General features: G+C 39.1%; 1 protein-coding gene across 3 annotated transcripts in view; it reads left to right on the plus strand.

Moving 5' to 3' along the window:
• Positions 1 to 13891, plus strand: part of STAP1 (signal transducing adaptor family member 1) — a 34076-nt gene extending 20185 nt beyond the window's left edge. For 2 of the 3 annotated variants that reach the window (XM_045079823.1, XM_045079824.1), the window contains 5 exons: positions 1097 to 1266; positions 2773 to 2901; positions 8701 to 8770; positions 11622 to 11718; positions 13361 to 13891. In XM_045079823.1, coding sequence (XP_044935758.1) covers positions 1097 to 1266; positions 2773 to 2901; positions 8701 to 8770; positions 11622 to 11718; positions 13361 to 13395 — 501 coding nt within the window. In that variant the 3' untranslated portion in view covers positions 13396 to 13891. The remainder of the gene's footprint in view (positions 1 to 1096; positions 1267 to 2772; positions 2902 to 8700; positions 8771 to 11621; positions 11719 to 13360) is intronic. The other variant, XM_045079826.1, reaches the window with a different exon arrangement.
• Positions 13892 to 17309: the final 3418 nt, after the last annotated feature.

The raw sequence follows: 17309 nt of genomic DNA on the forward strand, positions 1-17309 counted from the left end.
ATTATAGTATTGCTGTGAGGATTTGGAATGACCCCATGCTTGGGATGTAATAGGTGATGAATAAGCAGTAGTTTTTCATTTGTTTCACCTCATTCTATTTTTTTTTTAAGATTTTATTTATTTATTTGACACAGAGAGAGAGATCACAAGTAGGCAGAGAGGCAGAGCAGAGAGAGAGGGGAAAGCAGACTCCCCGCTGAGCAGAGAGCCCGATGCGGGACTCGATCCCAGGACCCTGGGAACATGACCTGAGCTGAAGGCAGAGGCTTTAACCCACTGAGCCACCCAGACGCTCCCCACCTCATTCTATTATTTTTTTCTGGATTGGTATTTAAGGAAATAACTTTACTGATTATTAGTTTAGTTATTCAGAAGAGTAACTTTTTGATTGTATACCCTTATTATGTTTTTATTTCAAATGTCATATATATGCATATATATAAGATAGAAACAATAGGATTAATAAGAACATGTAAATAGGTCATAAGGAGATGTAAACCCGGGGTATGAATATCAGGAGGGCATAGATTGCTCAATCCAAAATATGTCTCCAGAAAAGGTCAAAAACCAAATGAAGTAGGGTAGTATCATAATCCTAATGTGTGAATGTCAGTTTGAAATAGACACACAAAAACACCAGAATATGGACCTCCGGCTACCCATTCTCAGTCATCTAATGAAGAGTTCCATTTCTACTCCGTGCTGTAGAGTGGCTGGGGGAGCTAATCCCAGGTTGGCTGTGGGAGAACACGGCGCCTTGCAGGTGCTCTGGGATTTCCCGGGCGGCAAGAACTAGTGAGCTCAGCAGGAACAAGGAGAGTCAGTCGTTACTTGAAGTAGCCTGTAGCGCGAGGCGGGTCTACCGCGCTGTGTGCCAGGCTAAAAGGAACACTTCTGGGAAGACTGGGTACCATGCACAGGTTAGAGCTCTTTGGTTGGTTTGGAGGCAGTGAAGACACCAAGATCCCCTGTGCATGATTCTGTCCCTCCATCTGTATTAGGTAACTGAAGCCCCTGAGAGCCCCAGCGGTCTTGTCGCTAACACCAGTCAGTCATCCCGCTGGCCTTGTTTGCCTACTGCTGTCTTTGGTTTCAGCTGTCAGTTCCCCAACACGTGTCCCTCCTCCCCGGGCAAGTAATCCGACTGCGCGAAGTCCTAGAGAGAGAGAGAAAAAGGAGGATTGAGACAGAGCAGACCCCGAGCTCAGCTGTGGAAAAGAAGGAACCGACCGGAGATTATGCAGATGTACTGAGCCCTATGCCAGCGTAAGTGCACCGCCCACTCTGGGGTTTGTCCCTCGATTGTTAATGTTAATTTCTAATTATCAAAGAGAGTGAGCCCTTGACCTCATTCTAGCGGGGACAGTACGCTGTCTTGTGGATGAACATTACATCTCTGAGGAGATGCCACAGTTCCTCTTCCGTGTCATGATCAACAAGAAGCGAAATGTAGGTTGGGGCCAACCTCTGACCACACAGGAAACCCCGATCCACCCACACCTCTACACTAAATATTTTTTCCCGAAGCTCAAACCTAAATAAAAACTGCTGTGTAGAAAGAAGGAAAAGATTTTTTTTTCCCCCCACCATGCAACTCCATGATGGACTGATTTTTCTGTCGGAAAATTATATCCAAGAATTTGAAGTCTGTGAATGTTCTATTCACTTGTCCTGTCACTGAGTGGTCACTGAACTTGTACTTGAGGAAGGCCAAGTGTAAAACGTGTAAGGTGGTGTTGGGGAAATGAAGAGGCAGAGACAGGCCCAAGTCAGCAACACTTTTATTTTCTACTCTTAACTTGCTGTAAATTGTGACTAAGATGGTGAGGTCTTTCCTCCTGGAACTGTGGTCTTCTTGTCCAGGAATCTTGTCCTGGTACCACCCGTGGCGTCAGCTTCTCACATATAGTCTAGCTGCCCCATACTTGCCGAAACCTGCCTACCATCACATTCGACTGAAACCAGTGACATCTGATGGACTGATGGGTTAGAAGTCACAGAGACTGCTTCTTTTTCTCTTTTCCTCCATACAAGGACTATGCATCTATTACAGCCAGATAAAAAGAACCTGAAAATCATTCTTCGTCTTACCAGTCAGACATATTCACTGTTAACATTTCAGGGCATGGCATATCCTGCCAGATATTTCTCTGTTGATAAAACAGACCTTTCACTGACCACAATATTTACTATAAAAATGGGAAGGGCTTTCTTAAAAATGTTACACACTAAAAATAACACCAATGCCATTAGAATGTCATATTATACCCAAGGGAGTGAATTCAGACATACCCTTAAATACCAGTTATTTAAAACAGACCGTACAAGAGAAACATATAAAGAAAGGCTTTGTGTCCCTGAAGAGAAACCACCAATAAATATTATTTTTGCAAGAGCTTATTATAAACTGAGACTAAGAACTGGGGATACAGTATTAATTCTTATCTTAGATTTTTAGATGACACTGGTGATTACATACTGACTACCAGATAACTTTTCAGGTCTTCTTTGGTTAAAGAAAGAGGTTTGGAGGGACGAGGGAGTAAAGGTGTTAAGCATAAAGTGTATTTAATAGTGGCCAGGATTGTAATAACAGTAATTATACAATTGTAATTATAATAATAAAGCCAGGAATTAAGAAAAGTTAATAACTGCAGCTCTTAGGATTAGTTTTGTAGCATTTTTCAAAGTAATGATCTTCATCAGTTAAAAAAAAACAATCCTATGTTTTTTGTTTTTGTTTTTGTTTTTGTTTTTGTCTCACCTCTGTAGATGTTTTTATACTGTGTCCCGAAAAGAAGCAACTGAGATGCTTGAGAAGAACCCTTCTTTGGGAAATATGATCCTGAGACCTGGTAGTGACAGCAAAAGCTACTCCATCACTATCCGGCAGGAGATAGAGTATGTTTAATTTTAAAAAGTATGGAACTGTTAAAAGCATGGTATCACTTTAGAAAGCAAAGTTGCACAAGATCACCACCTGCTATGTGTTCTGTTGGGGCTAAAAATACAAACATAAGAAAAGGGAGAGAATGTTATAGAAGCAGAGCCAAGGCTAACATCTGCAGTAGGAAGAATGGGCAAATTACTTTGATCCTGGGTATAATTCTCTTACTCATTCATTCACTTCACACATTTTTATTGAGCGACTATTATAAGAACAAGTGATATTCTAGACACTGAGGATGGAGTAGTGAACCAAACAACCATGTAAGGAGTTTACATTCTTGTAAGGCAACATGGACTGTAAATAAATGCATAACTGAAAAATCATATGTAGGGGCGCCCGGGTGGCTCAGCGGGTTAAGCCTCTGCCTTTGGCTCAGGTCATGATCCCAGGGTCCTGGGATCAAGCCCTGCATCGGGCTCTCTGCTCATCGGGGAGCCTGCTTCCTCCTCTCTCTCTGCCTGCTTCTCTGCCTACTTGTGATCTCTGTCTGTCAAATAATTAAATAAAATCTTAAAAATAATCATATGTATAGTAATAAGGACTATGGAAGAAATTAAATAGGATGAGGGAGATGGGAACACTCAGAGATGATTTATAGAGAAACATTTTCCGATTGCTATTGTTTTAATACAGAAGGCCTCCTTTATTGGCTAACATTTAAGCAGGGCCCTGAAGGAAGTGAGGGAACAAACCAAGCCAGTATCTAGGACAAGAGCACTTTGGGCAACAACAGCACTTCTCTCCTAGAGACAGGAGAAGGCTCTGTTTGTTCAAAAACAAAAAGAGGTCCCTGTGATTGCAATGCAGTGAGCAGGCAACCAGTGCCTACGAGATTCCAGCGGTGGGGGAGCGAGTGATCGCTCTGAGTCATGCGTGTCGCTGAGGGACAGTTATATACTCTGAACGACACAAGAGGCCACTGGACTGTGATGCATGAAGAAGTGACATAATTGACATCCATATAAAGGACAACTTGGAGCCTCTTGTCAAGGTTAAGAATTTCTTTCTGGTAAAATGGTTTACCTTTGATGAAGTCAGAAATACTTACATGCAATAGTTGATTTTTCCATGTAGCTAAGGTGGTTGGATCTGCTAAGGTCCTTTCCAGCTCTGAGTCTTTGAAATCTTGCATGTCAATAAACAAGCACTCCACGTTATTAACACTTTGACAAATGATGATAAAATTAAAACAATAGGACATTTTTTGTCCTAAGTGAAAATGTTCAGTAAGTAATTATCTTTCATATAAAAGCATAACCAGAACTTTGACTCTTTAATTTGCTATTCTTTCTGGGGGTAATATTCCATGAATTATTTTAGCTGTAACATATCTGTCGGTGCATCTGTTTACCAGTCAGTCCACTATAAATATCAGTAATTCTAAATATATTAAATATGAAGACACTGACAATGGATGGAGGCAGTAAAAAGAAAGTAATTATAACGCACCATGGTCCAACAAGCTTCCTCACTTGCCAGTTACTCCATATAAACAGAAACTCATCTTTAGACACCAGACGTGTGCCCTGAATGGACAGCAAGAGTGTCAGAGGCAGATCAGGTCCCGGTTCTGTGTGTGAAGTGAGAGAGCTCTTTGTGTGAGTATATGTGCTTGATTTTCCATAATGAATACCTATGTCAACTTAACCTTCTTGTTGTTTTATTATTTTTTATTATAAAGACTGACATTTGGAGTTAATATATTTTCAGCTAATATGGTAGAATATCACAGATTACTCAATTTTACTTGCTTTATAATTCAATTGGCTCTTTCGAAACAAATCCAAAAGAAATAAAAATTGTGACTGCCCTCACATATAAGTGAGCTTAGAAGAAACGCTGGGCGAACAGTGAATTTTTCTGTTGAGTACATTCTGGTCAAGGAGCTTATTCTTTTTCAGGGTTTTAGGAAATTGAATTGAGTATGCCTTTAAAACTTAAGAGCATATAAAACGGAATTAAAATCCATTTCTTAGATTTTGTTTTTAAAAAGAAATTTAACTGCTGGAAAGGTAAATCACACAAGGGAGTGATAAGCTTTTTTCCCCTCATTTTTCTGGTTAGATTGAGTGTTTGATCCATTAGCATGTGAACCCTGCATTATTATTCTGTGTGAAATGAACAAAGTCCCTGAGACCTAATGACTCTTTAAAGACCACATATTTTCTGCACAATAGCAACCTGATCTTTTTAAGATGGTCTAAATTAGCCCAGCTTTTGCACCTTATTTTCTGTAAACGTGAGCTATCAGAAATAACAGCGCTTTCTGATGTCGATGTGGTTTTTGACCGAATGCAGTGAGTTTCTATACTTAGGATATGATCTGACCGTCATAGTTTTTACTTATATCTCTATGGTATTTAAGCTATATTTAAACTCCCAAGAAAGAGCCTGGCAAAGAAATTCATATCAAACTTCTAGAATTGTAATTTTAGTAAAATCACTTCCATTTTGAATTCATTTAAAAATTCATGCTTTTGTACAACTGATGGTCCTAAAAACATAACATTTTTTAAACGAATCTTCCTCCCCACAAAACTTCATATTTTTTTTAAAAGATTTAATTTATTTATTTGACAGAGAGACACACGGAGGGAACACAAGCAGGGAGAGAGGGAGAGGGAGAAGCAGGCTGCCTGCTGAGCAGGGAGCCTGATGTGGGACTCAACCCCAGGACTCTGGGATCATGACCTGAGGTGAAGGCAGATGCCCAACCAACTGAGCCACCCAGGTTCCCTCAAAAGAGAACTTTTAGAAGCCTAGATTTCATATCTTCTGTTTAACAGGGTAACCGTTATAGAGAATAGTAGAATGTTACCATGTTAGACTGTAGAGCTTAATGTAAAGACTTAGACAAAAAATCTAGACGATTAGGAAGCACCTGAACACAGGTGGGTAACAACCCACCGAACCAACTCATTCTCTTACAGGTTGTAGGAGAAATGTGCAGCCATGCAAATTTAGGTGTGTCTGGCAAAATACTAACTGAAAAGGACAGACTAGTTTATAGAGCAGTGCTTAAAAGTAAAATTATCTCGGGGCGCCTGGGTGGCTCAGTGGGTTAAAGCCTCTGCCTTCGGCTTGGGTCATGATCCCAGGGTCCTGGGATCGAGCCCCACATCAGGCTCTCTGCTTTCCCTCTCTCTCTCTCTGCCTGCCTCTTGCCTACTCGTGATCTCTGTCTGTCAAATAAATAATAAAATCTTAAAAAAAAAAAAGTAAAATTATCTCCATCAGTTAACAAAGCAGCTGTAGGAGGGAAGACTGTAGTTCTTGGGAAGAAGCAAAAGTTATTCAGTGCCCAATTATCTTGTGACCCTTTCCTGATGTAAAATAACCTCACTTTACCCAACCCAGTGGTGTGTGAATTCATAAGACAGAGCTATTCTTACAACAAACTTAGTGGTTTGGTCTTTGTTTTCTTAAAATTGTCATGACTACATGGCAAACTAGTAGTATATATATATATACACTTTGGAAAGCCATTAGCCAAGGAAACAGTAGAAAATACTGACCCACATTAATGCCTTTGCAGAAATTTGGGCAAGAAGCTAAATACACGTATTTATATCACATTTAAGGCCACACACTTGTTGAAAGACAGGTTACTTCTTTTTTTGAGGTCATAATCAGGAAACCTCAGTATAGAAAATTTTATCCTTTTTTCTTCTATCTTTATTTCTTGGGAAAAACAAAACAAAATATGAAAGAAAAGCAAAGGTCTTAAATGAGATTCAAAGCCTAAGCGACTTCAACGGAATTTTTTTTTCTACCTTACTTTCTGCTCCAGAACTCAGTCCTTTTAGTCAAAAGTTCCAAGAGACTCTGTAAATCTTTGCTGCTTTTCCTCCCGCAGCTTCGTCATGAATAACGATGACGATGATACAACAGTTCTTACTAACAACAATCATTGTCATCACTTCCAGCGTACCATGAGGGGGTCCTGAGGTGGTGCTTGACAAGCATTTCCTCCAGGCACAGTAAAAACTGAGACCGTTTTTTCCATGTTTTATAAATGAAGCAGCTAAGCCTTAAAGAAGCTACTAAGTTAAAGTGATAAATTTAAAACGCAGTAAAAAGAGCTATAATTTGCGGCGTGTCTACATGTGCAAGATACTGTACTAAGGACTTTTCAGACATTAATTCACAACAGTCCTGTGAGGAATGGGATTACCATCTCCATTTTGTAGATGAACCTCAATCTTTCTGGTGATAAAGATCATGCCCTTCAAGCTTTCTGTCAGTCTTTCAAGGAGTAAGAATCACTTGTTTCATAAAAATATAGGAGATTTAATTGTTAAGGATGAGAGATTTCAAAAGTAACTATGTGATTGTCAAAGTCTTTTTCAGGTAGGGATAAAAATAAAGCCAGAGCCAATCACTCCAAAAGAAGGTACTTGGAAGTCCTTTGTCCAAAAATGTTTCCTTTACCAGTCTGCTAGTGATCCCTGAGGGACTGGCAATCAAGAATACTTTTTATTTTTAATTATTTTTTAAGAGGGGATAAGGTTAGTTAGGTTTTATATCATGTCTTAAAAGTAAAGTTCTAGAATACGACACTAGAATAAAATTATTAGCTGTTTTCCAATGACATTCAATGGAGAGAATATTGGGATAAAATGGTAGATGAGGAGAAAGTCCCTTAAAAAGAATTGTAGTTCAGTCCTAGAGGAATGTGACCCATAAGTGGAGAGACGGGTGATAAAGAAGGTGGGGGACCCTGACAACAAACTCAACCTGACAGACAGCTTTGGACCGCTTCTGTAAATCGGACAGATGTTCAATTAGTTTCTCTTTCAAGCCAATGGCAGAGTAATAAATGCTTTACATTTTTCAACATTAGAAAAACTCTTGGGGGGGGAGTTAAAAAAAAAAAAAAAGAAAAGAAAAACTCTTGGTCCTGACACTGTTGTCACGTGAATCAAAAGAATTCAGGGCAAACATTTTTACTTCTGCTCTCAGTATAAATTAATTGTAGCCAATAGCACTATAAGACGGGCTTGTAGTATTTTCAAAATTCAGTTTCATAAATATTGTGTGCCTAATGCTGGAAGACAAAGGTGAATAGATTGTGCTTCTTGTTCTTAAGCAATTCTCGTTAATGAAATATGTGTTCAGGGTGGTAATAATTTAGAGTGCTATGTGACCATAGAAGAGGAAGACATTACGCTTCATCTACTGTGCTCACCTTCTCCCGGAGCATTTTCCAGATCTCTAAGTCAGCCTGAAGTGAGCAGGTATCTAAGGTGGTCTGTGAGCTAGCAGGAAGGATGGCCATTCAGGGATTTCTCATTGGCATAGTGATGATGTAGAATAGAAAGTAATTTGCTTTCAGTAATTTTTTCTACTTTCCTTTTAATCTAGAGAATAAAAATCTGATTTGTACGTACCTACTTAGGATATTATAATGTTGCCTGCTTTGTAAATTAGTGGCTTTAAAAATGATAATTTCTGCCTGAAAGATTTTCAGCTCAAGATTTTTTCCTGTTATCCATCACCCACTCGGTGACTCAGTATCCCTAATGTATAACCCCTCCAAAAACAGACATAGAGAACTGGGAAAATAAAATGAAAACCACCATTTTAAATTTTTAAAATTTTTATCATTGTTATTATTATTTTTTTGCCTAACTACAGGAATGGGAATGTAGGTTTTATTATAGAGGAGATATTTTATATTCACTTTAGTTTGATTTGATCCAATAGTACATTCAAATGGAGAATAACCTTTTTTTTTTTTTTCATTTTAGCATGCCAAGAATCAAGCACTACAAAGTGATGAGTGTAGGGAAAAACTACACTATTGAACTGGAAAAACCTGTAAGTAGCTATTTCCTTGTTTTTGAGGAATTTTCTCCTGCTTTTTTCCAAATCTACCTTATAGAATTCAAAGAAAGGTGAAAAAGCAGACCCCTTGCCCAGGAACACAGTGTGGTGAGCAGCAGCCATGTGAAGGAGCCCCAAAAGTGGCAGAGATCCAGGGGGAGACGTGAGGTAGAACAGGTGGATCGGAGGCTCAGGAGAGACTCTGCTAACAATTCTTTCTACTTTTGTTTCCCTGTAATCTTTATCAATATGATTTTTTCAGGAAGGGAAGATTTTTTTCTTAAATGCCTGTTTTCCATCCTCCAATGATACGTATTTCAATGTGATTATTTCTAATGGGGGACAAAAAATCTGTGAATGCCTAGTTCTCGAATACCCGTCATGCAGAAGTTCAGAAATCCCCCTCATACTAGCAACATAATCATGAAGAAACAGTCCCTTCCTGGTCTGCAACTCCTCTCAACAGTACCATGGGGCTCATGATACAATCACTAGGTCACGGTATTAGGCAGACAGCTAAGGAACTTACGTGTATCACTTAATTTAATCTTCACCGTGACCCCGAGGGATGCCCATGATACAGGTGAGAAAACTGGTACTTACACTCATCTCAACCAATGAAAATGCAGTGATGTGAGCTATGGTCCAGGTGCCAGAAAAAGGGAATATAGTTCTGCGATCTTAGGCTGCCGCAGTGGGAAGACTAGACGGGGGAAGTGATATCACATAAATGGAATTGATGAGTCTTGAAGATATTTATTTTAACATCTTTAAAATTGAGCTCTTAGCGCCTCTGCCTCTTCAAGCCCATTGTGTTGATCAGATAGACAAAGGGGCAGTCTAGCTGAATTTTTATGGTGGTTTTGTTTTGTTTTTTTTAAACAAAGATTTTATTTGTCAGAGGGAGAGAGGGAGCGCACCAGCAGGGGGAGTGGCGGGCAGAGGGAGTAGCGGGCTCCACGGAGGAGGGAGCCTAATACGGAACTCAGTCCCACAACCCTGGATCTTGCATGACCTGAGCTGAAGGCAAATGCTCAACCGACCCAGGCGTCCCTGAATTTTTTATGTTTAGACCCTACTTCTTAGAATGCACTAGTGACTCTTGCCAAGAGGAGAGCAGCTGATGACTCGTACTCCTCCCTCCCTCTTTGCCATAAATGCCTCCCTGAGCTCCTCGGCTCTCAGGTCCATGCCTGCTGGGGCTTTTCCAAAAATTCTAATGAAGGAAACAAACAACTAGATTGCTGAAGGATAACGCAAATAACCAACTGACCGGAAGCAACAGTCAGGGAAGAAGAAGGTGCCTCTGTGACTGGTGAACGGGGCTCATTTCTCTGTAATTAGCCCGAACAGGCCCCAATATAAGGAAAGTTAACTGCCTGGACTGTTTTTTCACCTTTCACACTCCCCCCCCCCCCCTTAGCCCACAACCAGGTTGACGTTTTATGAATTCCAGGGGTATTCAGGTTTAGCCTGATTTTACTTGTATAAAAATATTGGTTTGGGGGCGGCAAGCCATTTCAGGTACTCTTGGCCAAGTAAACTATCCTGTTACAGTGAGATGTTAAAATGGTAAATTCTCTGGCTTTAAGGGTTCTTTGGTTTCAAACAGAAGAAACCAAATAACTAGCTTAAGTAAAGACAGATTTAAGAACATAGGAAAACCCATGAAATGACTGGACAGCTGAAGACCTCCAGGGACGAGGAAGCAGTTACTTGTACAGTTGACCCTTGAACATAAATGCATGGGTCCACTTACACGTGTTTTTTTTTTCTTTTGATAAATACAGAATAGTACTGCTAAATGTACTTCTCTTGTGAATTTTCTTAATATTTCCTTTTCTCTGGCTTATTTATTGTAAGGATACAGTATATAATAATGTATAACATACTAAATATGTGTCAATTAACTACGTTATTTGGTAAGGCTTCTGGTCAACGGTAGGTTGTTAGTCTTTAATTTTGGGAGGAGTCAAAAGTTATTATGCGGATTTTTGAGTGCAGAGCGGGTGGCATCCCTAACTCCTGTTGTTCTAGTGAGAGCCTTCTGATTAGGAACCTGCTGTTCTTCCAGGTTCCTCTCCTCAAGTTCAGACTCCAGGAAGGGAGCATTTTCTGACCTGAGTCACATTCTCATGCAATAACTAGGGAATTGCAGAGTACCTAATTATTGTCCACCAAAATATATCCCACGGTTGGGGGGGGATTTTTCAACAGGGAATTAGATACTATAAAAGAGAAAAAAAATGCATGGGTGGGAAACACTGGCCATTCAGTACCTTGTTGAAGTGAAGTATTGACATGTTTTTACTAAAGATTAGGAAATTCACAGTAATCTTCATTCAATTTCACATGACCTGGGGCGCCTAGGTGGCTCGGTCATTAAGAGTCTGCCTTCGGTTCAGGTCATGGTCCCAGGGGCCTGGGATGCAGCCCCGCATCGGGTTCCCTGCTCAGCAGGAAGCCTGCTTCTCCCTTTCCTACTCCCCCTGCTTATATTTCCTGTCTTGCTGTGTCTCTGTCAAATAAATAAAATCAATCTTAAAAAAATTTTTTTTTCACACAAGCTTTTTTTTTTTTTTTTTTTTTTTTAAAGATTTTATTTATTTATTTGGCAGAGAGAGATCACAAGTAGGCAGAGAGGCAGGCAGAGAGAGAGGAGGAAGCAGGCTCCTGGCCGAGCAGAGAGCCTGATGCGGGGCTCGATCCCAGGACTCTGGGATCATGACCCGAGCCGAAGGCAGAGGATTTAACCGACTGAGCCACCCAGGCGCCCCTCACACAAGCTTTTTAAAACTCTCTTCACATGGATGATACCGAGCCTTCTCCCACTCTCTTTGTACAGGTCACACTCCCAAATCTTTTCAGTGTCGTTGATTATTTCATGAAAGAGACTCGAGGAAATTTACGACCATTTATATATTCAGCTGATGAAACCTCTGGTATGTTCTTCACTGCATTGCTGTATTAAGGAAAGCAAAACAAAACAACAATCCTTCCCCACCAACCCCCATATATGATTTGTAATACCAACCAGGTAGGAATGTAGTTCAGCTTTTAAATTTATCTATTTGTAAGCCATTTTATCATTCACCCTGTGAAAATAAGGGAGGACCAATATATTCTGGTGGCCCATTCTAGAGAAAGGAAAGTCATAGGCATGTATTTTGTGTCTAATTTCATCATCATTCTAATTGGTTGTCTTTTTAAAGATTTTTTATTTATAATATGGAGAATGAGAAAGAGAGAGCACAGGGGGAGTGGCAGGCAGAGAGAGAGAGAAGGGGAAGAATGCTTTCCTCTGAGCAGGGGCTCTGATGTGGGGCTCAATGCCAGGACCCTGGGATCATGACCTGAGCCGAAGGCAGACCCTTAGCTGATTGAGCCACCCATGTGCCCTTCTACTTGTCTTGATCAAATAAGTTCAGAGATAAGACAAAAAACCATACTCTATTAGAGTGATGGAAACCAAACGGGATTTAAAAGTATGATCTGTTAACATCAAATGCCCTCGTCAGATTAAAATGGATGAAGATGGAATTAGCCCTCCGGGGGTAGATGATTTGAGAGAGAGGCTAGTTCCACTGTAAAGGCAGAGGCCTGAGTGTCAGATAACAAAATAAGTCTCTGTTCCTACAGGTTATGAGGGAAAACAACTGTGTTTGGCTACCTGCATCACAGCATATCTGAAAAGTCTGATTACATTTAAAAAACCAGCAACTTTAAAAGTCCAAGGTTGAAAACATATGAATCTTGCGATGCCAAATAAAGAAACTGAGTCTGAAGGAGTTTTAGGGAAATTGTCCAGTACAGTGTCTCACTGTATATAGGAATCACCTGCACACTCAGTACAGAAGGCATCTCTAAGATGTGACCAGTCAGGGACACCTGGATGGCTCAGTGGGTTAAGCCTCTGGCTTCTGCTCAGGTCATGAACTCAAGTGTCCTGGGATTGAGCCCCGCATCGGGCTCTCTGCTCATGGGGGAGCCTGCTTCCCCCTCCCCCCACCTGTCTGCTGGTCTGCCTACTTGTGATCTCTGTCAGATAAATAAAACCTTAAAAAAAAAAAAAAAAAAAAAAAAAGATGTGACCAGCCAGCTTGTTTGAAAATTCCTAATGATGGTCACCTCACTGCTTTCTGAGGCAGCACGCTTCACTTTTGATCACTGCTCATCTTAGAGAATTCTTTCTTAATAGTAAGTCTGAAATATTTCTTCCTTTAACTTCTATATATTAATCCAATTTCTGGTTTTGGAACAACTCAGGGTTTTAAAAAGCCTATCAAATATATAAAAGCAGCCACAATGCCCCCCCCCCCCGCCCTTAGTCTTTCTCTGTCCTCGGTAAGTTATTAGTTCCTTCAGCCCTCTTATCACATCTTTAGCTTTTCTGTATATTAATTTCCGAACATCTCTCTTAAAATAGAATTATAGGGGATGAACACATTACTATAGACATGGCCAGAATAATATATTACACAGGCTTAATTCAGGAAAACACCATTTACAGAAATCTATTAAGTATTACTTAATATGATTATTAATATAAGAAGTGGTAACTATTGATATAATTTTTTTTTTCAGAGACTGAAGGATCTCCTGTAACACCTCTAAAATAAAAAAAAAAGTTTAAGGTGATGGTGAATCTGATATAATTTGCTTCTTGTCAGTTATCTACTGTTATGTAACAAACCACCCCAAAACATGGTTGTTAAATCAACAACCATTTTATTTGCTCATGATTCTGTGCATTGGCAATTTGGATTGGATTTGGCTGGGCAGTTCCTTTGCTAGTCTCACTTGCTGTCACTTATGCAACTGTAACCTGCTGATGGCCTGACCGGGGCTGCGTGTTTCAAGTTGGCCTCATTCACACATCTGGTGTCGGTGGCCAGCTGAAGCTGGCTGAACCACTCTCCTCGCGTATTCTCTAATACTTGAGGAGTTAGCTCAGGCTCTCTCACGTGAGATCTCAGAGTTATTAAGAGATGAAGCAAACCTCAAGTCCTTGGGCTAGAAATTCTTAGCGTTAAGGATCAAGTATGGCTCTGCTGGAGATTTCAGTATTGGTGAAACTGTGAATTGAATAAATGGATCCAAGTGTGATGTGTCTTATGTACAAGGGTTAAACTTCTTTCTTTCTAAAAAATTTAACTTACATGCAATAAAACTCACTTTTTGGTATACAGTCCAATGAGTTGTGACAACCACCATCAGAATCAAGATACAGAAAGTTCCATCACCTCAAAAAAATGCCCTGATGTTCTTTCTTTGTAGTCAATCCTTCTCACCCACAATCCCTAGCAACTACAGATGTTTTCCACTCCTATAGTTTTGCATTTTCCAACCTGTCGTATAAATGGAATCACAGTATAGAAAACTTTTAAGGTTGATTACTTTCATTCATCATAATGTCTAGAGTCAGGTAAGTGTTATATTATTAGCTTGTTCTTTTTTATTGTTGAATACTATTTTACTGTATGGAAGAACTAGTTTGTTTATCCATCCAACAATTAAAATGTATTAGGGTTGTTTCCAGTTTTTGGCTATTACTGACTGAACTATATTAATAGTCAAGTGCAGATTTTTGTGTAAACATAAGTCTTCATTCCAGTTGGGTAAAATATCTGGGAAGGAGATTATTGGTATACGAAAAGAGTCCATCTAACTTTGTAAGAAACTGTGGAACTCTCTTCACAAGCAGGTCTCCCTTTTTGCACATCTGCCGTTGGTGCTGGGGAGTTGTAGTTGCATGCTCATCAGCACTTGGTATTGTCATTACCTTTAAAAAAAAAATTTAAGTAAACTCTACATCATACATGGGGTTTGAACTCATGACCCTGAGATCAAGAGTTGCATGCTTTACCAACTGAGCCAACCACAAACCCTGGTGGTATTACCATAAAAAAAAAAAAAGTTATTCTAATAAATGTGTAGTGGAAATATGCATTTCCCTGGTGATTATGTTGAGCATCTTTTCATGTGCTATTTGACATTCATATATCTCATTTGGTAAAATAAGTCTTTAAACCCTCTGCCCACATTTTTGTTGGGTTGTTTTCTTGTGGTTGAATTTTGATTATTCAGTACATATTCAGAGTATGTCATTTGTCAGGTATAATTTGCAAATACTGTTTGCTTTTTCATTCTTTTAATAGTATCTTTTGCAAAGCATGTTTTAAATTTTAATGAAGTAAAAATTATCAATCTTTGCTTCTGTATATAGGTTGTACTTTTAGTGTTGTATCTGAGAACACTTTGCCTAATTTTTTTTTTTTTAAGATTTTATTTATTTACTTGACAGATAGAGATCCCATGTAGGCAGAGAGGCAGGCAGAGAGAGAGGTGGGGAAGCAGGCTCCCCACTGAGCAGAAAGCCCGATGTGGGGCTTGATCCCAGGACCCTGGGATCATGACCTGAGCCGAAGGCAGAGGCTTTAACCCACTGAGCCATCCAGGCACCCCTCTTTGCCTAATCTAAGATCACAAAAATTTTTCTTCCTATGATTTCTTCTATAAGCGTCAGTTTTGTATTTTACATTATTAGGTCTATGACCCACTTCAAATTAATTTTAAGGGCAGAATTCATTTTATTTGCATTTAGGTATATAATTGTTCGAGCACCATTAGTTAAAAAAAGATGATCTTTTCTTCATTTAAATAGCTTTTGTACCTTTGTGAAAAATTAATTTACTGTATTTTTGTGGATCAATTTCCATTGATATACGTTCTTATCCTTTTGCCAATACCACACTATCTTGACTGCTGTAGCTTTATAGTAGTTCTTGGAATCAGAAGATAAAAATCCAACTTTGTTCTTCTTTTCAAAATTGTTTGGGCCAATCTAGCTTCTCTGCCTTTTAGTATAAGTTTTATTTATTTTTTTATTATTATTATTTTTTTTATTTTTAAAGATTTTATTTATGCATTTGACAGAGATCACAAGTAGGCAGAAAGGCAGGCAGATAGAGAGGAAGGGAAGCTGACTCCCTGCCGAGCAGAGAGCCCGATGCGGGGCTCGATCCCAGGACCCTGAGATCATGACCTGAGCTGAAGGCAGAGGCTTTAACCCACTGAGCCACCTGGGCATGGTACTTACAGAAAAATCCTCCAGAGTTTTGATTTGGATTTTGTTGAAGCTTTAAGATGAGTTCAGGGAGAACTGGAATCTTGACAGCATTATCTTCCAATTCAGGAATAATATATCCTTCCAATTAGTTTTTTTAAAAATTCCTTTTACAGTTCTTTATAGTTTCCAGCATATAGATTCTGAACATATTTTGTTAGAATAATACCTATTTAATTTTTGGTGCTATTGTAAATGATAGTTTTTAACATTTTAGATTCCAATTTTTTGTAATATATAGAAATACACTTTTTATTTATTGATCTTAATTCCAGGATTCTATTTGCTAGACTTTCATTCATTTCTAAAAGCTTTTTTTCTTTTTTTTTAGATTCCTTGTCATTTTTTTTTTTCTAAGATTTTACTTATTTGTCAGCGAGATGGAGAGTACAAGCAGCGGGGAGAGGCAGCCAGAGGGAGAAGCAGGCCCCTGTTAAGCAAGGAACCCAAAGTAGAACTTGATCCCAGGACTCTGGGATCATGACCTAAGCTGAAGGCAGATGCTTAACTGACTGAGCCATGCAGTGATTCTTTGCTTCCAGTTTTAAAAAACAAAATATTTCATCTTTCACTAATAAGTATAATATTGGGTGTAGGTTTTAAAAAGATGATTTATCAGATTGAGAAAGTTTCCTTTTGTCTGGTTTTGGTATTAATGTAATGCTACCATTAAAAAAAGAGCTGGGAGGCATTCCTTATTCTGTGGTGTGGAAAATATGTGTAGGACTGGTATTTCTTCTTACTTCAGTACTTCGTAGAATTCACCCAATGAGCCATAATGACCTGAAGATTTCTTTGGTGAAGGTTTTTAACTATGATTTCAATTTCTTTAAATAGATGTTGGAAACTCAGATTATCTATTTTTTCTCGAGTGAATTTTGGTAATTTATTTTAAGGAACTGTCCCCCAGCCCGCTCCAAGTCCTTAAATTAGTCTTCTGGCCTAGAGCTTGGCACAGAATGGAAGCTGAGGGACAGTGGTAGAAGAGATAAATGAATGAATAAGCAAAACATTAGGGAAGGAGGAAACAATCCTTCCTTCTTCCTAGAAGAAAACTGTCACGTTTAGAAACAGGGAAGGACCATTGCAAGTAACTAGAGCCTGGGTGACTGTACATTTACTCTCTGATGGGCATTGTGTGAACTGCCAAGATTAGATGAATTGTCATAAAACAAGGATAATTACACTTTCCTTATAAGATTGAGAGAAATAAAAATGAGATGATTCATATAATTACCACCCAAGTAGTTTTCACATATGGTTAAAGAAGTTAGGGCAGAAACACAACTAGTAAATGAAGTTGGAATCCAAACCCATGTTTATTTCTGAAGCCTTTTTAAAAACTCGTGATTCACATCTCCGGCGCTATATATTTGTAAACAGATATTCATGTCCCCCCCGCCCCGC

Source organism: Mustela putorius, unplaced genomic scaffold (genome assembly GCF_011764305.1).
Source record: "Mustela putorius furo isolate JIRA1106 unplaced genomic scaffold, ASM1176430v1.1 tig00000430_pilon_pilon_pilon, whole genome shotgun sequence".
Taxonomy (NCBI): domain Eukaryota; kingdom Metazoa; phylum Chordata; class Mammalia; order Carnivora; family Mustelidae; genus Mustela; species Mustela putorius.